The 20,859-nt window shown below is 44.2% G+C and overlaps 1 protein-coding gene across 5 annotated transcripts in view; it reads left to right on the plus strand.

Moving 5' to 3' along the window:
- scai (suppressor of cancer cell invasion) overlaps window positions 1-20,200 on the plus strand; it is a 50,393-nt gene extending 30,193 nt beyond the window's left edge. For all 5 annotated transcript variants that reach the window (XM_069183212.1, XM_069183210.1, XM_069183213.1 and 2 more), the window contains 13 exons: window positions 325-423; window positions 851-947; window positions 1,666-1,764; window positions 2,356-2,508; window positions 2,998-3,099; window positions 4,482-4,583; window positions 5,854-5,932; window positions 10,977-11,076; window positions 11,809-11,890; window positions 13,992-14,064; window positions 14,715-14,888; window positions 15,362-15,462; window positions 16,595-20,200. In XM_069183212.1, coding sequence (XP_069039313.1) covers window positions 325-423; window positions 851-947; window positions 1,666-1,764; window positions 2,356-2,508; window positions 2,998-3,099; window positions 4,482-4,583; window positions 5,854-5,932; window positions 10,977-11,076; window positions 11,809-11,890; window positions 13,992-14,064; window positions 14,715-14,888; window positions 15,362-15,462; window positions 16,595-16,741 — 1,408 coding nt within the window. In that variant the 3' untranslated portion in view covers window positions 16,742-20,200. The remainder of the gene's footprint in view (window positions 1-324; window positions 424-850; window positions 948-1,665; window positions 1,765-2,355; window positions 2,509-2,997; window positions 3,100-4,481; window positions 4,584-5,853; window positions 5,933-10,976; window positions 11,077-11,808; window positions 11,891-13,991; window positions 14,065-14,714; window positions 14,889-15,361; window positions 15,463-16,594) is intronic.
- The last annotated feature ends 659 nt before the right edge of the window (window positions 20,201-20,859 follow it).

Below are 20,859 nucleotides of genomic sequence, written 5' to 3' on the forward strand. Positions count from 1 at the left end.
ATTTAAAAGTTTTAGTATCTTCCAAAACATCAGTCTTCACACATTGAACTAAGTTTTTTATGCGAGTGCAGATTAACAACAAACCACTACAATATATTAGCTAATGGAGAACCCGAGATTAAATACTTGAAACCTGCTGTTAACAATTAGTATAACAAATCTGTTATCTTTTACTCAAATGTGTAGCTTATCATGATTATTTAATACATTTGTTAACAATACATTGATTTTGCTCTCCAGGAATGTTAGAAATGCATTGTTTTAAATCAGATTTTTGTAAATTATTGTTTGTGGTAAAGTCTGTTTCTTTTTTTGTGCTTCCAGCCTACGCACTTCGGAAACTAGCTACTTGAATGAAGCTTTTTCCTTCTATTCGGCAATAAGGCAAAGGTCTTACTACTCCCAAGTCAGTAAAGAGGACAGGTGAGTCACAGCCCGTGACAATAGGATTAATAAAGTCAGTGCATTTCAGTCTTGCAACCAGCAAAGCCTGCCGTTAATTTCAAGAGATTTGTTTTCTCTATCCAGTAATTGTGCCGTCTCTTGTGAAATTCCTTTCTTTAAATTGGTACCATCGCTTGAGGGAAACAGTGAGCACATTCTGTTTCATTTTGTACATAATGCTTTATCGTCTTCGACCAAAGCTCATGAAAGCGTTAACAGTGTTGGATTGTGTAACCATTGCCTAAGATTAAGGCTGGAAAAACTTGTGTGGGGATCTGTGTTTGGTTGCCTTTCCAGCTGAGACATGTTAGGTTGCCCTGTCCAGAACTATCCTGGTGGAGCTGAGGCATGGACTTCAGCCTTGCTCAGGAAAGGAGTTGCTGAAATTTCTCTTCTTGTCTCTCAGGCCAGAGCTGGTGGTGAAGAAACTGCGGTACTATGCACGGTACATTGTGGTTTGTCTCCTGCTCAACAAAATGGACCTGGTGAAGGATTTGGTGAAGGTACAGGGTGCCTCTGGCAGATGAACTGCCAACATACACACGTTTTGTGCTCCTCCCCTTCCTTATACGTCTTTAATTTGATAGCAGTGGCAGTGATTGATTCTTGGCCATTACCTGCTACCGATCCATTTTTTCGACAGATGCAAGTTGTTAATGTAGTTGTATTCTTAAGAGAGCGATTTTAAGTAAAAGCCACAGTCACCCAGCACATTCATCTCCAATCATTCCAGCTGTAATAAAACTACTGAAGCCAGCTGCGCAAAACGTTTCCGTTTCAGCAGTAGGGAACGTGTAAGCTGTCAGGCCTGTTGTCTTCTGTGCGAACGTGTGTGTTCAGTAAGAGGTTGACACACAACCCCACAAGCCTCCCCAATAGGCAGAACACCCTTGCCCACCCCCGGCCTGAAAATGATGGAAAACCTCCTGGAGCGTGCAGTGTGTTATAAATGGTCGGCAACTGGTCCTTTGATGGGATTATCAACACCTGTACGTACGCAGAAGGGAATTTATTTTGTTCTTTTGCTGTAAGGAAAGCAAACGCAGAAAGAAGTGTGACAACACTTTGAGTTTGACCAGCGCGAATTATGAGCATTTGGCCCTGCTGTTGGTGCTATACTGTGCTTGTGCTGTCTTATGGTTATGTGTAGTTTTTTTTTGTAGTGCAAACACACTTTACTTGTGGGTTATCAGTGAATCTGTAATGTGGCGTTTCTTGAAGGAGTTATCGGATGAGATCGAAGACTACACTCATCGCTTCAACACAGAGGACCAGCTGGAGTGGAACCTGGTGCTACAGGAAGTTGCGGCCTTCATTGAGGTGAGCCAGTGGAGAACTTCCACGGCCTGTGGCGAAGTGTCGTCCTCTCTGGCCTGTGGGGAAGTGTCGTCCTCTCTGGCCTGTGGGGAAGTGTCGTCCTCTCTGGCCTGTGGGGAAGTGTCGTCCTCTCTGGCCTGTGGGAAAGTGTCGTCCTCTCTGGCCTGTGGGGAAGTGTCGTCCTCTCTGGCCTGTGGGGAAGTGTCGTCCTCTCTGGCCTGCGGGGAAGTGTCGTCCTCTCTGGCCTGCGGCGAAGTGTCGTCCTCTCTGGCCTGTGGGGAAGTGTCGTCCTCTCTGGCCTGCGGGGAAGTGTCGTCCTCTCTGGCCTGCGGCGAAGTGTCGTCCTCTCTGGCCTGCGGCGAAGTGTCGTCCTCTCTGGCCTGCGGCGAAGTGTCGTCCTCTCTGGCCTGCGGCGAAGTGTCGTCCTCTCTGGCCTGCGGCGAAGTGTCGTCCTCTCTGGCCTGCGGCGAAGTGTCGTCCTCTCTGGCCTGCGGCGAAGTGTCGTCCTCTCTGGCCTGTGGGGATGTTTAGTCTGCCCGGCCCGGTGGCGGAGCAGGCTCGTTGTCCTCAGCCACTGATGGTCCTGTTTTGCAGGCGGACCCGGTGATGGTGCTGAACGACGACAACACTGTGGTGATCACCTCCAACCGGCTGCAGGAGGGGGGAGTGCCGCAGCTGGAGCAGGGCATGATCGTGGGACAGCTCACCCTGGCAGACGCCCTCATCATCGGCAACTGCGCCAACCAGGTACGGGACATCTCTGCACACTGGTTTCAGGCTGTTTTTTTCCCAAAACTTGGCAATGATTTTCATTTTATACCCCTTCCAGAGCTTTGGCATCGCTAACTGTGGGCGTAAAGACATGAGGGTGTCTGTGTTGATGTTCTACTGAACAACAGCCTTCAGTAGCATTTGACAAAGTGTGCACGGCCTCTTGAGAGAGCCTGCACTCAAACCGGCATTGAACTCCGCTTGCTTGCCAAAAAAGTCTCCTCAATTAGTCATTCTAAGGCCTTTATGCTCCTAATAAAGTTTAATAAACAAATACATTTTTTAACTATTCTTCTCAAAACAACCCTACCATGCTTCTTAAGACACTTAAGCAATGCCCGCTGAGCATTAAATTGCTCTAGCTAGTCCTGAACCCTGCAGATCTTAGAAAAAAGAGAGCCGCTGTCAGTCTGTCCAGGCAGGCTACAGGCCTTCCCTGACCGTGTGCGTATGTGTGCTTTGCAGGTGAAATTCAGTGAGCTGACGATTGACATGTTCCGAATGCTCCAGGCCCTGGAGAGAGAGCCAGTGAACTTGGCCACGCAGATGAACAAGCCAGGCACTTTGGTGAGTGGTGCAAATTGAATAAAAACTCTTTCCACCAATCAGCATCATGCCACTTATTCCTTAGTAATATTAGTTTTGAACCCTGAACCTGAAGCTAGACTTGAGTCATCAGGATTTCATTTCTGTTAAGCACTCATGTAACTAATCGAAGGCTTAAAGTAACATTTTGGCCTGTTTTCAGAAGAAGAATAAAACCAATGCAGACATCAGTGAATTAAATAATAATGCTCATCCAGGAGGAAAACCAGATCAGGCAACGGAGCTGGTAAAAACTGGTCAGGCGTTGTCAAACTGCCATGATTTGATGCTGCCAGCTTAACTTGGATCACTGATGCTAACCTGTCCTCGACAGGCTTTGCAGAAGTTCAAAACCTCAGTTTGCAGAGTTCAAAACCTCAGTGAAGGCTCACTAGCTAAACCACTCTGCCTGTGATCTGTAACATATTAATGATGGAGCAGTTGATCATCATTGAAACATGCTACTGTCATTTTCATTATTTTCATTATTTTCAGCTCCTGTTTTGCACTGGCTTAAAGGTACTTAATCAGAAAGTACATTCCTCTGCTGAGCGTGGTGCAGATTTTGAGGTCGCTCTCTGAGACCTTGTGAGACTTCCGACAGTGGGTGTGTTAGAGACCGAGTGTTGTATGCGTGCAAATTGTTTTTGTCAGTCTGTGATTGAGAGAGGTTTAGAAGCTGACAGCTCTGGAGTGCACAGCCAGTGTGTGCTTGTCAGTATACTTTAACCTAATCTGCCCAAGATCAGTGATGTGTGCGTAACCATAAACTGTACTGTTATTTTTGGGAGGACACCGTATGAATGCAATGATGTGTTAAATGCAGAAACAAACATTTTATGAGATAACGTATTATGTACAGTAGATGCGACTTATTACTAATCCTGATTAAGGCCAATGTCAGAGGTTTATAGCATTTTTGTAGGTATAAACCTTCAGCAATACCAATTTGGATATTTATAGCTGCACACCAGTTTTTTTAACCTTAAAACTGTTTCATTTGTGATGCAATATAGCACCCTGTATGTGTATATATTGTTGGCAAGATGTGTGCATGCCAGATTTCTTGTCATACACTCTTGTTGTATTACACCCCTGTTTTGCTGTGATGACTGATTGGAGGCAGGCAGGTTAATTTGTGTGCCAGTCAAGATAAATGCTCCTCACTGACTTGGTTATAAACACCGCCTTGCTGTGTTCAGAACGGTGCTGTCTGTCTTATCGCGAGCACGGCTGCTGAGGTGGTCTGCGCTCTGCAGGGTTACCTTCCGAGAGTGGGTGTGATGTGATGGAGGGGGGAGTGCTCAGCACGAAGGAGCCCCCGGCCTGACTCGTCACGCGCGTGGGCTGTTCTTTCCCCGCAGGAGACGAGCGAGAAGCCGGCCAAGAGGGAGAACCCTCACAAGTACCTGCTGTATAAGCCCACCTTCAGCCAGCTCTACACATTCCTCTCCGCCTCCTTCAAGGTCTGACATCTGCCTGCTCTCCTCTGCCAGCACAGCACAGAAATGTACAGTATGGGGACACTCCTTTGCCTCTCGCTCTTGATTTTCTGTATGCAGCAGAACACAAGAAAGGTTAGAAATGAGAGGAAGCCGCCAGGCCCATCCTAACGCTGGGTAGCTATTAGCTCATTAATCCAAGGTCCTCATCTGGCTGTTTCTTGAAAGTAGCCAAGGCTTCAACCACATGTTTGGGTAGCTTGTTCCACACTCCCACAACCCTTTGCGTAAAGAGGTGCCTCCTGTTCTCAGTTTTAAGTGCACTTCCACAGTTTTCCCCCCCGTGTCCTCTGGTTCATGTGTCACCGTTCGTCCCGCACAGATCTGCTGCACTGACATTGTCAGTGCCTTTGAGGAATTTGAATACTTGACAAAAATCGATTTTTGTAGCGTTTTTTGTACGCCAGAGCTCAATAAGTGACATGCTGTGCAACACATCAGCTCTGCACAGGGCTCCGGACAGCTAGAGTCAAGAGATGGCGTAACGTCGCTCAGATCTCCTTACGGGGAAGAGTTTGTTAGCAGGAGAGCAGCCACTCTGTTAAACCCACTGTGCAGAGATGGCACAGTCTGTGGTATTGACTGTGACAAATCTGGCATCTGTATTTCGAGTTCAGCTGGCTGGTCCTTTGTAAAAGCAGCTTTTGCAGCGAATACAGCTTTGAGTTTCCGTGGGTAAGTCTCTGGTCAGCCTTGCCCATCTGGATTCAAGGCTGAGCTTTGGCCAGACCCCTCAAGGACATTCACTCCCTTGTCCTGAAGACACTCCAGTGTCTCTCGGGCTGTATGTCTGAGGTTGTCCTAGTGGACCATGACTTTTCTCGCAGAGCCAAAGGTCTTTTACTGACAGCAGTTCTCCTAGCTGCTAAGCACCCCATAAAATGTTCTTTTCTCTGTGACGTTGTAGAGGAATGTGTTTCTATTTGGGTCTGCAACGTAAGAAATTATGGAAAAATTTCAAAAGGGGCTGAATATTTTCATTCAGCCCCTGTCTGTGGTATTCCTGGGGCTGTTTTTTCCTCCGGCATCGGCGACAAACGCTCGAGCGAACTAATTTAACTCGAGCTTTGACCGATAAGTAGATAATCTTGTTGGGAGGATTAAATGGCACAGACGCGCGTGGCCTGCCCTGTTCTGTCTCGTCTGCGGGATGTTTAATCGAGGCTGTTTTCTGCATCACTGGGCGTCTGGTGTCCTGACTCAAACTGTGCTGGTCTCGCCTCTGTTTCCCCAGGAGCTCCCCGCCAACAGCGTGCTGCTCATCTACCTCTCCGCCACTGGAGTCTTCCCCACAGGTCGCTCTGATTATGAAGGTACATTAGAGCATAGTGCCGTTACCACAGGGCTTGAACTAGTTGCTGAGGACCCTGCAGGTTTTGCCAAGTGAGAGGTTTTGCTGGTAAAGTACCGCCCTAGATCGCCGTTCGCAATATTAGCCTCGTTTCAGTAGTGCAGATTTCTAGGTATAGTTCAGCCTCGTTTTGGCCAAACCTTTTTAACCAGTTTCAGAACCGTTGAGATGTCGAGATGGTTTGGATACTGCGTTCTGCAGAGTCGACATTGTCTGACTGGTAAAGACGGACAGGTATTGGGAAGGTGCGTTGATTGGACGGTGACACATTCGCGGGTGTACGACAACACCTGTTAAACTAGACAGGAGTTTACAGTACATTGTGAAGTTATAGCAGAGCACGCAGTCTCACACTAAGGGATCAAGAAGGACTGAGCATAAGCCAATGACGACGGTGACATTTTAAAACATTAATTCATTGTGAATACTCAAAGGGAACGCAAGGTAAGTTATCAGTTTGCATTACAGCAGGAAGATGGAAGAACTGGGTTAGAGCACGTGTCTGATGTTCCAACACATATAGCCTCGGGATCTTGACATCACTCGGGGCACACAATAAAACAGAACGTGTAGCAGCTCATTAATTGAATAAATAGTGAAAAGTTTTTAAAGAAATTAAGTTTTGATGAGGTCTGAATAACTTAATCCTGTTTTGTGATCATCAGCCCCCTTAATTAAAATATTGCTGGTATTTTTCCACTGTCATATTTTACCATCTGACTGTACTGGCATCTGTTTTGCCTTTTTTTTCCCCCATTTGCTGTTCCCCTTATGGATTTGTCCCTTGTGGGTGCCAATTCTGCTGAAGCTAAAGATTTAAAAGAGACTGTGAAATCAGTATGAGGAGCTGTGAAATAGTGAAGGTTTTCTTGAGTTAAGTGTTTAGGTCGATGGATGTGTTAACTACACTCTTGAGCTCTGTCTCTGCGGTGAGGGTTTGCCTACAGTTTGTGCCTTGCATGTCTGGCCCAGGTAATAGCTACAGGCTAACCTAACCCAGTAATACAAGCAGAAGATAGTGCTCAGTTTTGCATTTGCTTCCTTTAAAATATTTCTCTCTGGGACTGGCTTCATCTGCATCTGGCAGCATGAGGTCATTTTTCCACAAAATGGCAGCGGCATCCAGGCATACTGTACTGTTTTCCATCGAAAATCGACGAAGTCTTGGCAGCTGTTTCTCTCACCCGTGCTGTCTCTCAGACCTGCTGCTGGCCGAGAGAGAGAGGTTTCCGGAAGCCTGGCTCAGCTTGGCTAAGACTCGGCTTGGCCTCTCCTCCCGCGGTGTGTCAGGAACAGCCTGTGCTCGTGGACTCGGTTAGGACTTGGTCAGATGTTCAGTGCGGGCGGCCTGGATTTTTAGTCTCTGCGTTCAATTCCTGGTTTACTATCTGTGTGGAGTTTGTATGTTCTCCCTGTGTTTCAGTGGGTTTCCCCTATTTCCTCCTACAGTCCAAAGACATGTTGGTAGGTCAACTGGCCTTTGGGAAAATCGGTCTGCGTGTTTGTGTCCGTGTCCAAGGTGCACCCATTTTGTGCCTGTTGCTTGCCAGGATAAGCTCTGCATTGGGGAAAGCAGTTAGAAAATGGATCGATGTAGACATATTGACGATATTGTCTAGTTATCAGGTGTTTCTTTAACCTAAACTTCTAGGCCTTTTTATTGCATGGTCACTGTTATACCTTTTTTGTAACATACTTCACCATAAAATGTGTCCTGTCGTACTCATATGTTTGATTCTTAACTGGAGCAAATTATTCTTTATGTGTATATCATAGCCATGAGTTCAGGTATGTGTCTGGGTTTTCTTTATAGCATTTTTTCCATTGAAACCCAAAGATTGCCATCATGATAAGATCACTTTATTGGCCATATACAATTTTTTGCATTAGGAATTTGTGTTTTCACATACCCCAGCTTGCTCTCCATGAGACACACAGACAGGGAGAGAAGCTGGGGGTCAGAGCGCAGGGTCAGCCATTTATACGGCGCCCCTGGAGCAGTTGGGGTTAAGGGCCTTGCTCAGGGGCCCAACGGAGTAGGATTCCTCTGCTGGCCGCGGGATTTGAACCGGCAACCTTCCAGCCACAGGCGCAGATCCTGAGCCAGAGAGCCATGACATCTCCCACCGAAACCTGAGCTTTGTCACTCATGAATTTGAAGGCCCTGATTCCGCGATCAGCTGTCTGACTCATGTAGAAGAACCGAGCGGAGAAAATAAAGGGTAGCCCATATAATATGTAACTGTGTTGCCGTGATAAAGAAGCATCACAGCTGCAGCAGGAGTTTCTGGCTCATAAAATGTGCCGAGCAACAAAATGTAGTCGTGTTGTGATCCGTTTGGCTCCTTGGGCCCAAAAACCAGCACGAGCTCGCTGTGCTCCCCCATCACACACCATTCAAATCACGTAAAAGCCAAACACTGTATACACCGTCCTCCCTCCCTTCATTCTGAGCACAATTCCAGAAATTGTCTGGATGCTTTACATGGAATGAACATCGGGCTGCTCTGCAGTAGATAATCTTCTCGGGTGTTTTTTTTTAGGTGGCCAGAACTAGAAACCGCGATGCCCCAAGTAAATTAGCAGTAAATTACCTGCTCATTTTCTTATCTTCAATGCAGTAGTAATTGCTTCTTCTGGGCTAACTCCTGATTGAGCAGGTTATATACCTTTCATCTTTTATTCTTAATAGTACTTTGTTATAGCACATTTTGCTTGGGGGGAAATACTGAGGTGTACTGTATATTATTGGATATAATCAGATTTGTGCCTAGTCATTAAAAGATTCCAAGATCCCTGTCTAGTGTATTCACAGTATTTGTATTACCAAACATTGACATCTAGTTTTTGTTTTGTTTAATTTGATACTTTATATGTTGTCTATTATTTCTGTAGTCAAATGTTTTGACATGTTAACGTTTAGCACTAGATCATGCTGACTGAACTTTTTTGATTTTTCAGTGTTGGACTGTGTGCTTTGCTTTAAATGTAAAACATTTCTCCGTGAAAATACCATCCTTCTACCTACTGTCAAAGATTCTACTGTGTAATTTCCACTGAATCATGGTGACTGTGTTTGACTTAAGGCTAACTCATTTGCTGTTTGACCTACTGACAGTAGTGTATGATGTAAACAGTAGTTTTGGGAGCTGTATTGAAATAACCTTTAGAGTAATCGCAGATAGAAAAGGGAAGCTCTAAACAAGAATTTACTACTGAAATGTTAATCATTAAACAATAAAATCACAGATTATGAAAGTCATTCTTTATACGACACAAAAACACCTTCTGTAGTGTCTCAAAGCACAGTCGGCACAAATTGCATGGGCAGTGTGAATACCTTCAGTTAACTGATACTGGGGGCTCTGACAGTGATTTTTAGTAAGCTAAGCCAGGTGTCATCTTCAGAAATTCGTCTGTGGGTTGTCCACCTACATAGTTCCTCAAGCATCACTATTCAAGCCCTGTTTGTGTGCTGCATGCATCCTGTGGTGTGAGGCTTGGGGTTGTGCAACATTTTTTTTAAAATGCTAGGAAGCACAAATGTTTTTTTCTTTTTCCTGTCTGTTAGCATTTCAAATGTCTGTCTGGTGTCTCCATCCCTGCATTTCGGTCCTTCTGCATTCCAGCCTGCTTGCAGTATTTCTGTTTCTCCTGTAAGCTGCTGGTAGTGGCTTTTCCAGTGTTTGTGTCGCCTTTTCAGTGCTGTGCTATTTCTGAACGGTGCAGTGCCTCTCACTCTCATGGAATATTAAAGTCTCTGCTGTTGCTCTCTTCCATGCAATTTAATGGAAGAATTGCTTTTCATTAAAAGTTGTAATGAGAACTGTGCTGGGGATTCATTTATGTCCGTGATATACTGTATATCAAAAGAACTGTTTTTTTTTCTGTTTGGAAAGGCAAAAGGCATTTGTTTAAGTAGGGAGTTTCAGGCAAGGAGAGAGATATACTGAAGAAGCTAAAAAAAGATCAATTTCCTTCCTTTTCTTTTATGGTTCATAAAACTCATCTTCTGAATGTCCCTTCATCAAACGATTCTGACATTTTGTTAAAATATAAATGTGTTCCAGTTGCAGCACTTTCATTTCCCCTCAAATCAATAGTTCTTTCTTGCTCACATTAGATAAGCAGCTTTCTGTCCTGAATTGTATTGATTCATCTAAGGCTTAAAGTCCATTGATTACCTCTTATAAAATAATGAGGATGCTCTCCCAGCACCAGAGCTAGCCTCCAACACAGTTCAGCTATTAATCTGAAGTGTATAATGAACAAGGACAAGTGCAATTGTTCCTTTTTTATTTAAAAGGGAATATAAAGGGAATGTGTGTTTTCTGTCACATGTAGAGAGCAATCAAGAACTTTAAATGCGCTTCTGAAGAGAAGTGGTCCTTTTGCTGTGTACATAGTGGGGGATTATGAACTCCACAGCAATACATAAATAACCAGAGGAGCTGTCTAGAAAGTTCTGTACATTTTGCTCGGTAAGTAAGAAGAGGTGGCTCCTGCCAGACAGTTGAATCATCGAACAATTCCAGCACTAAAAAATGAACAAAGATGGAACTTTCTGTGGCAAAACATTTGTCAGGAGGAAAAGTTATTCCCCTTTCAGAAACAGAGACTACAAGCCTTGTGTATTCTTATATATGTTGATATCATTTTTAAACGATAGAAAGCTTTCAGCCACTCCGATTTCTTCTTGGATCCGATTTCATAGGATTTGACCCATGAAATTGATTGGAGGCCCTCTGAAAAAAAGTTCTGTTATCGCCGCCGCGACTTTGACAGAGTTCCCCTTTCCCCATTTTAAAAACGGAATGATTCCCAGCTCTCCCAGCGTCTGCACTGAAGCTGTGTGCAGACGTCAAGTAATATAGTCTTGGCCCACACTGACGAGGCACAGAAAAAGCGGGGCTACAGAGATACACTCTTCTTCTTCTCCATCAGCCTGGTCAGCGGCGGGTGGGGGGGGTGACACTCAACGCGTGTCTTCTCTTCCTCTGGCCCAGGTCCCTATGACTTCGGGGGGGTCCTCACCAACAACAACCGCGACCTTCTGAACGGCGAGACGGTGCACAAGAGGAGCCAGGCGCACAAGGAGATGCACTGGTGAGTGAGGGGGCTGGCTCTCGCTTCCTAAGATGCGGAACGTGAGGTCAGCGAGCGCCCTTTAGGGAATTGCTTGGAAATACAGACTGTTTCCTGGTATCCGCCAGTGTTAGGGACCAGCAAGGTCATATAGCGGCAGTATGGACTTGACTTTGCCCAGCAATTTAAAGCAGGAGGCTTTTCCCATTAAGAATTAAGCGTCGGGTTAGGGACCATTAGGATAAAGGGCCAGACTGAGTCTCGCACTGTTGGAATAACTTTGTGTGGATGGACGAGCCTTCAGGTAAAAAGCTGGTAAAAGAGAAATATGGTTAACGCCGTTCTGAGTCATTTTGGCTATTCAGATGTGTTTTAGAATAATTCAGGTATGTATTGTGTTTTTCTGTTCCATTCTCTAAACCAGCTAGTGGGATTAATTATCATTTAAAGTTGTCCTTTATTGTGGGTATGAAGCAGATTTTTTAGGAGTGTAAGACTGATATTTTTCCTACTGTAGGAAGTTGTCCTTGAAACCTCAGTGGACATGTCCTTTAAACGTTTGTGCTGCGCTTCCGTACTGTTATCAGCTCCATGTTGTTAACTAGTTTTCATGCCACGGGGAGACAGGCCTTGCCATAAGGGTGCACTGGGTAGTGTAAGGGCTGGGTAATGAGGCAGTGCAGTGAAGAAGACTCACAGTAATGGTAAAAAGGAGGGAAATGCATGTAGCTCTTATTGGCTTTTGTGCTTCAGTCTTCACCCAGGAGACCTGTATCCTTTCACCCGGAAGCCTCTCTTTATCATTGTGGACTCCTCCAACAGCATGGCGTACAAGGTGAGCAGGTTATCTCCCCTTGTCGGTTGTCAGCCAGACTTGCCCAGTCGAACTGGGCTTCTCAAGTAGCAGACCAAATCCAGAGAGCTTGCTTGCATTGTGGAATTAGAAGATTCAAAGGTAGGAGGATTGTCCCACAAGAAATCCTCACCTGTTGTGTAATTGTCCACCTTTTTTCTTGACAGTCTGCGGCAGCCCTGCATCATGATTTTTGAGGCTTAACTAATTACTTCTCTGAAATCCACTTTGTACCTTCCACTGTTTGTGGCTGAAGAGGTTTAATCTGTACAAAGAGTAACTTTTTGACTAAGAGTTTAAATCCCCGGTTCCTAATACTAGTCCTGAGGAATCTTTTGTGTCTTTTGTGTTTTGTTTTCTCCAACCAGACCCGGATTTCAGTTTTCTGTTGGAGGTTTATAAGCTACATTTGCTCTCAGCTCTTCACATGAATGGGATGTACAGTATGAGTGGTTTTACACCACTGTACCAGTTTCTGGGTTTCAGCACTTCCCTCATTAAAGTGTGTTGCCTGAAACACAGCCACCTGTGCCTGTGCAGAAGGAAGGAAAACTCATCCAGGCCATCAGTTTTTGATACATGGTATCACCTCTCTCACCTGTGTGCGTTCAACATGCATTGATCATTGATTAAGAACTGTCATCAACAGGATAAGGTGAATTGAGGAGAATCTATTCCCTTAATGTCTGCGTGCTGCATTTGCAAGTGGTACTCTTGAACTGATGGATTATTTAAACTGAGAGCAGGAGCAAATTGACGTCATCTTCAAGCGAGCCTGTCCATTAAAGATATCAGTTCATTCAGTCGGCGAGATTGGGTCTTGGTGCATTTCAGTTTGTAAGTCAGCACAGGTACTATATTTCATCTGAGCTGGCTGGGATTGTTGTAGTATTCCTCCTGAGTACGTTGAGTCATTGCTTAAAAACGCCCTTTGGCAAAATCCGGTGCATTTGAGATGTACTAGCACACCTCTCAAAATTAATCTAAATTGTGGCGAAGCGACAGCAAGACTTCTGATTTTTTAAACAAGGGCTCTCTCTGGTGGCAGACAGATCTCATTACCTCCTCCTGGCACTTGCACTGCGCTTCTGACTGATACAGTTTTCATTTCTGCTCTGCCAGGCTGAGATAAAATCTCACACCCATTTGAAGATTCCCACAGGAATGAAACGTTTTAAAACTGGAGAATGAGGCAAAGGGGAGATAAAATAAAGAGCAGAAATATTGATTGTTTTTGTTTTGTGCTGATGAAATCAGTATCTCCGATCAAAAGATTAATAAGAGGCAAAAGTATAGAATGTAAACATATCGCACATTTTGCGGACGTTTAGCCATGTTAGAACAGCGTCATTTGTTGTGTTCAATCCGTCTGTTTCAGTCTGTTTCTTGAGTTGTTCTTGAAAAGACAAAAACCGAGATGAAGACTCGAGATTTGCCTGTGACAGAAAAGCCAGCAATTGTGAAAATCGGAGCAAAGAGAATTCCGAAGAGACCCATTGACTGCGGAGAGATTAGGCATCGTGGAATCAACACTATGGAATGTCTTGTGGAACACAATGAGCAAATAGCAGGTCGTCCCAGGCAGATGACACCAGCTCATGGCAGAAAACTTTTATTCTAACACGTAACGTGTGCTCAGAAGTGTCCAGAAAAGCTGACATTCTGTGTTTTTGCCTCATCTAAAATACCCATTTCAATAGCACGCTGATAGATTGCTCTCCACTTTCCCCTTACTTACACTTTTCACTGTAAAAGTTCAAATGGCTTTGACTGGATCAGTTAACGTCTGAACTGGGCACATTTCTCTCTGCATCCTCGTCACTGGAAACATACTTTCACTCTGTGCAAAAAAACAACAGAACTTGACTACAACTAAGAGCTTTCTCTTGTATTTTAATTAAGAAACCACTTGACTCCAAATAAAAGACAGGAAAATCAATACGATTTTTTTCCCCTGTTGAACCAGGGGCGGAATTAAATCTTTGCTGTTGGGGCGAAGAGAACTGAAAATGGAAACAAAATCAGATTAAGTTGAGAAAATTAACAGAATTTTTGTCTGGGTCCTTGTCTTCTTTTTCTGTAGAATTTCACAAACCTGTTTGGCCAGCCTCTGGTTTGTTTGCTTTCTCCGACCACGTATCCTAAGAGCATGCAAGGTGAGTGACCGCCGAAAGTGGAAGTCGGAGAACTTTATCGGAGATTACAACGAGAAGTTACGTGATGCATGTCTAGCAAAATGGGACAGCAATCATACCAACCAGTAGATACAAGGCAAGAGAGTATGGCAGGATCTGCACTGCCCTATGAAATGGGTAGATAATGGTATATTCGATGGAAGTAGCTGATGTAGGCAGCATCTGGTATGTCTTCTGATTCCAGAGGATTGTAAAGTAGCAGCAGACCTGTCTGCTGTGCTCTGGCGAAGGTGGCTAAAGTAAGAGATTTCGTGAGAGGCATTATTGTTGGCATACAGTATGTGCCTGTGATGCATCAGTGAGGGCAACAGCAGTGAGAAAGAAAGCCCTCAGGAAGTGCAGTTCAGGCTGCAAGAAGATGCTGAATCAAAGGGCAGAGGGCAGACGGCACTCCCGGAGAGAAACCGCTGGCCGGGGTCACGAGCCCAGGGCAGGGGTGGGGTGGTATACCACCAGGACAGTGTGTTACAGTTTATTTACAACTGAAACCATCGAAACAAATTGGCCACCTCAGTTATCGTTAATAAACGGAACGTAACGTAAAGCCCTTTGAAGAGAGCATGTGCTTGCCCACACACAGCGGTAGGGTTACCCCTCTCTCTCGCTCCCAGATCAGTCTCAGCGCGGCAGCCTCTTCACCCTCTTCCTCTACAACCCGCTCATGGCCTTCCTGCACGTCTGCGGCCTGTCCAGCATGCGCCGGGGATTGTGGGACAAGTCCCAGGAGTACCTGCGCAAGGTCTACCGCGATGTGGGCCAGCTGATGACCCACTCCCGCGCAATAGGTACTGCCCGTACTGCTGAAGCAGGACCAAATCTGGGCTGAAGGCGTCCGTTTCTGTCTGCACTGTACTTCCCTTACTCCAGTAAATTGTTAGTTTGTACCGTATGTGTTCTTAGAACATCTCGGCTCTGAAACACAGTGATGGTTGTCAAAACAGCTGTTTGTAATGTCATAACAGTGCTTTCTTTTCGATTCGAACTGTCTCTGCTGTTGTAGATATTCTTATTTCCGTTCGTTTAGATTTTCCTAATGCCTGGGAACTCCCTTCTATGTGTTTTATCGTTTGCTTTAATTAGCCCGCAGCGCAGGCAGTAATCAGACCCCACTCCTGTGTGTGGAGTTGCCGACCCCAGCGAGCACGCAGTTAGTCATTATCGAGCCCTGCGATGAAAAGACACACCGACACTGTAATCAAAACCTCCGGGAGCTGTAATTAATGCCCGCCTGTGCTTCTGCGCTCTCCCTCTCTCTCAGACCAGGCCTTCCTGCAGTTCTACGGAGACGAGTTCCTGAGGTTGCTGTTGGTCCGCTTCGTCTTCTGCTCGGCCACGCTCAGGCTGCACAAGATGTTTAGGGTACGGTAAACCCCCCCCCCCCAGTCTCTCCCTCGCCACCCCGCCTTGCGCACGCCGAGAGAGCTAAAAAGATCCGCCGCCTTCTGGGCAGCGAGGGGTGCAGGCCCCACAAAAGGGAAAAAAAACCCTATTGCTTAACTCATTTGTCGGTAGGTTTTCTGGGGTACAGTTTTGAAGGACCGGTAAATAAAAAGATATCTGCAGAAGCACGTTTTCTTTTATATTGACACTGAGACATTGTAAGAAAATGTTTCTCTTAATATTATGATTCACTTGAGTGGATTCCAGAGCAGAAGTGTGAGACAAGCAATGTAAAAATGAGGAAACTGAGAGGTAAGTTCCCCGAGTTCCAGTTGCACAGATGACAATCTGACAATCTTACTGCACCTCCTTAATTGTATAATATCAAGCAACAATTTACCATTGTGTTGGATTATTTATAGAATGTACCATTTCAGCGTAGCTTTCTGCTAATAATTGTGCGCATTTCAATTTTTGTTTTGAAATGTTGGTCCCATACAGCATTACAGGACATGGCATAAATTCGTGAATTCCGGGAGGTCAGTCCCATCCCCTGTTATTCTCTCTCATTCTCCATTCCGGTCCATCTCCGTGTTGAGAGTTTAGGATCGAACCGCACGCTTTTGGATCCAGAGCCGTGGAGAGTAATGGGAGTCTGTCTGCCTTTCCTCAAGCCGGACACTGAGATCATCTAGTCTTGCGGCTGTGTCTTCCTAATGTCTTAGCCATCGGGTTTCTAACTGTGGAGTCTTGGGTGCAGGTGTCTGGCAAATGAATCATGATGATCACCATCATCGTTGCAATCAAGTTCCTCAAGCTTATTGTCGTTATACTCATATACAGGTATATGGTGTAACTAAATGCTATTTAGCTAGCTCTCGGACGGTAAGAAGTAGAAAAAAAACACAACAATACAATTGTACAAGAAAAGAAAGACGGAGACAACAGGCAAAGTGCAAAACAACAACAGGTAGCAGGTAATGTGCAAAAACATACATCAACAGAATGAAATAAAGGATAGGAAATTATTGGGAGCGAGCTTCTCGACTACACTATCAAAAGACAGGAATGGAAATTTGCCACTGAAAGCAGCTTCTGGTGTTCCTTACAGGAGACCAGGAGCTTCCCCGAGACCTATCCCCAACTTCCCAAGGAAGAGACTGTGGAAAGTCCAATGATCCAGAAGCACATCCTGGAGCTGGCCACCATGCTGGACGTTCAGAACTTGTTCATTGACAGCACGCTCAGTGATTATTGAGCTGGCTTCCTTTTTAATCATCCTTGTGTTTTATAGACCCTTTTTTTTTTCTTTTGGAAGTGTCCAGTGGTTGGTTTTTGTCTTCCCTAATTGATTCTCTTTCTACTTTTTAGAGGAGGAACCCTGGGATATTGATCTGACCATGTGTCTGTGTCCCTGTGTAGCTTACGCACACAGGGAAACACCAACACCCTCAAGCACGTCAGTTTTACAGCTCTCTTTGTGAGGATAATGAAACTTAAAAAAAAAGCACTGCCTGCGACATTCCTAAAGGCAACGTCCAACATTTAAGTCTAAAATTTAGACTTTTTTTGCAGTTCCTAGATGTAGGACAGTGTCTCTTTTTTGGTAGCTGTGATCCATGTTTACAAGATTCATTTTTAGACTGCAGTTCTGCATGTGCATATTAAACGGCTGTTTTGTACGGATATCGGTAGCCTGCGTTTTGTCCTGATCCGGTTGTCTTTTTTCGTAATTAGAGGGTTGCGAGTTTTGAATGTCTCCTCGGATCTGCATGAACAATTCCGTTTCGGGGCTGTTGAATAGGTGTCTGGTCCTTTTTTCGACGCACTGCTGCCAGTAACTGCAGTGTCGTGCCTGTTCTCAGTACTTCCTGTGTTGAGCATGTGACTTTCCAGCTCTTGTGCTGAAGGACTGTGGGCAGACAGTAAAGTTCTAAAGGCCTAGGGATTATGTATTGGACATTGAATCCTGCCGTTCAGTGAAAATCTGTTTCTTAAAACGTTTTGTCAAAGCAATACGTGCAATTTACTGAGGACCATTCTGTTGGTTGAGCCCCTAAATATGACACTTTTTCTAGAGCCCATGCTATACTGTAGCCTGTCTGTGTGTAGTGAGTACAGTCAGATGTGGGGTGTTCTGAATCTAGCTGTTCATTTGTCCTGTGTGTTGGACAGTTATTGCAAGATGGAACCTTTTTCATTTTTTAAAAAAAGGCCGAAACACGATGCGGCAAGCATTTTTTTCGGCAGTACATCTTTTCTAGTATCAAGGCTCCTAAATGAACTTGTTTGTAATGAGCGATGCTCAAACCATCCTGCAGTAAATGAACCATGATGCTGTGCTTTGTCCTGTTGTTAGGAGGTGTGTGTCAATGTATAAATTTAATCTGTCTTTATACATTCCAAGAGGAAAGAGTGTGGTGCTCAGTTGTATTATTTGGTTGTTTTTTCCTATTAAGAAATGGTGTATTTAAAATACATAAATGACCTTTGTTGTTGTTTTTTTAAAAAAAAGATAGAACATCATTGCACTTTAATGGATTGTGGCCTGGACTTGTTTTAATGGCCAAAATCAAGCGTTCCTCTGCTGTCCAGAGCTGTGCTGTCAAGGAGAGAAATGCTCCTGTTTCTGGTCAACAACTATATTACACCTACAAATACAGAACAGAAATATAGAGGTACTGTAGAGCTCATTATTTTAGATAATGATTGCAATATGAAAAAAACAATTGAAATGATATCAAATAATAATTTATATTGAAATGGCAGTACTTATCAAGCACACATTTCCATATGTTTCGTGTATATTAAAATATGTCAATATCTGGATGCATTTTCGTTATACTTTTATTATTTCAGTGTTTTTCTGTGGGTCATTCGTTGATGTTGCAGAAAACATTCAGAATTTAGTTCCGTGATGTATTTCTGTAGATTTCTTTTTCTTTCGTTGTGACAAACTATTAAAAATGTTGCGCTTCTCGTTTTTGAATGGCCTGAAGACTATTATTCAGGTCGTGTCTTAATAGAGGGGAAAGACCCTCCTGGACAGTCTTTAAAAAGCCACGATTTAAGTGGATTTCTCTCCTTTACCCCATGTCCTGAGTTTAAGTAAAGCACAAGACCAAATCGCGTATTTTTTAGGCAGAGTCTATTTTATTTAGAACAACGTGTTGACCTTCCGCGAATTGCAAATACTGTGAGGATTTATAAGTCCTGGAAAAGGGAAGTTGGCTCTTGGCCTACCAGTGTTTTTAGGTATGAAAATGCCCTGACTTTAAAATTGTTGGCAGTGCTGTGCAGTGCTCTTTCATCAGATATAATTTTTAATCAGCCCTTCATCCATTTCAAGAGAGTCATTAGTTAAATAAAAGTGAAACAGCCCTCTTGTGAGACAAACGATTGCAAATCATCTTAAGACACATCTACTTTCTAAACAGAAGTAATACTCACATTCTCTAGGTATCTGAGTAATTGTGGATTTTCATAGTTATTTAAAAGATATATGGATCAATGGTATGTAACTAGCTTATATCATTAATGAGAAAATGTAGGAAAATTAATGTTGTTTTTTTGAAGAAAGACCCTCTCTTTATTGCAGTTGTACATGAATGAATATATATGATCTGGGTTTTCTGCACTGCTTGTTCATTATATCAAATTATATCTTGATAACCAGCTATTTGACCTGCTAAGTCATATGTACGTTGGCCTGGTTTTTAAAACATTTGTATTTTAGAAGAGCAGGAACATATTTGCCAAAACTGTTTCAATTGATCAATTTACTCATTTTCACACCGCCTGAAAACCCACTGCTCTGCTTGGCCGTGGGAGATGCAAGACGTCCACAAAAGAAGGAGCACACACACACCTGCTGCTTTTCATTCCAGCTGACTTGAATTACCCCCACTGAAGCCTTAATTGAACTGACAGGTTGCCCGATTGGAATATTGGCTGGTTTTTCACTTGCTTGTGAAATGCAGTCGGTAGAGGTGGTCTCCAACACGACGGAGAGATGGGAAAAAAAACGTCCAACTGTTCAATTTAATACAAACATTAAGCCAACGAAGGCTTCGGTTGTGTAATTGTGAGCGGGAACAGACACCAGGAGGTGTGTGGGCCTCCACAGACCAGGATTGGGGGACCCCCTGCTGTAAGGCACTTTTTGGAAATGGCAGTGTGCAAAACTGGGACTGGCCCTAGCCGGTATGTGTGGTGGAGGAGTATACATGCAGGGCCTCGTCCTCCCTGAGTTGCGTCTGCAATTCTGAGTTACAAACAACTGCCATTCCAAAATTGGGTTGATGTAAAATTAGCGGCGATTCCAAATGGGTCCATATACAGTATGTCGAGCTAGAAATGAAACAACAGGATATCCGAAATGAGGTACACTTCTCCTTTAAGATAGAAGGTTTGCTTACGTGAGGCTCCCACTATATTGGGAGTGATAAAGAGTGACAGAATGGCCAGAATACTCTTTCTTTATATGTGATGGGATTCTACAGTTAAAGAGTTTACTTGAAATCCGTTTTCTGTTGTCTGGTGTGTCTAGTCACTTACAACTGTGTCCCGTTTGTTGCCAAATTCTATTTGATGTTATTGTTGTTTATGGGAAAAAAAGGCTATGTGATGAAAACCAAAACATGCAAGGTTTTTAAAAAAAAAAAATGTTTCAAGTGAATGCTATTGAAGAGTAATAAAAGTCCGACTGTTTTGTTTATTCTGTGTACGTATATATATTTGATGTATTTTTACTGGGGGTGCTTTGTTCCCGAGAGAGTCCGGCTTGGACGTGTCTGGAGACGTTTGGGACAGTGAAGCCTTCGTCTTCAGTCTATTTTTGACGATAAAGCGGGAAGTAAAAAAAAAAACCAGAATTTGTGCATAATTTGGGAATGTTCCGGTTTGGTTTGTAGAGAAGGAAGAGGCTGGGTGATGGGAGATACAGGACACGAGTTCTAAAACATGTAGCCTTGATTTGCGTCATAGAATTGAGATCTGTTGCGGCTGAGGCTGGTTTTTACAAACGTCACACCCTGGAGCCTTTCAATAAACTCTGTGAACTCCACACGACGCGGATGATAGCTCCCATTACCCTGCCTCGGTGTCCTGGGATTCTGCTCCTGGAAGGCGGGAACTTTTATGTACATTTTCTAGAACGGGAGTCTCCAGTCCTGGTCCTGGGAAAGCCCATCCCAATTATTCTTACAGGTCTCCCGAAATCACCGTTCTTCAGAGATCAGGAGCGCTTGTTTAAACAAAGGATCCATTAAATAGGTGATGTTTCATGCGTCGTGCATGGTGCTGTGGTGGCGAGCATTGCTTCCTTGCAGCACTGGGATCCTGGGGTTCGGGGTCCCGGGCACTGTCTGTGTGGAG

The sequence above is a fragment of the Lepisosteus oculatus genome, chromosome 24, assembly GCF_040954835.1.
Source record: "Lepisosteus oculatus isolate fLepOcu1 chromosome 24, fLepOcu1.hap2, whole genome shotgun sequence".
NCBI classification, from domain to species: Eukaryota; Metazoa; Chordata; class Actinopteri; order Semionotiformes; family Lepisosteidae; genus Lepisosteus; species Lepisosteus oculatus.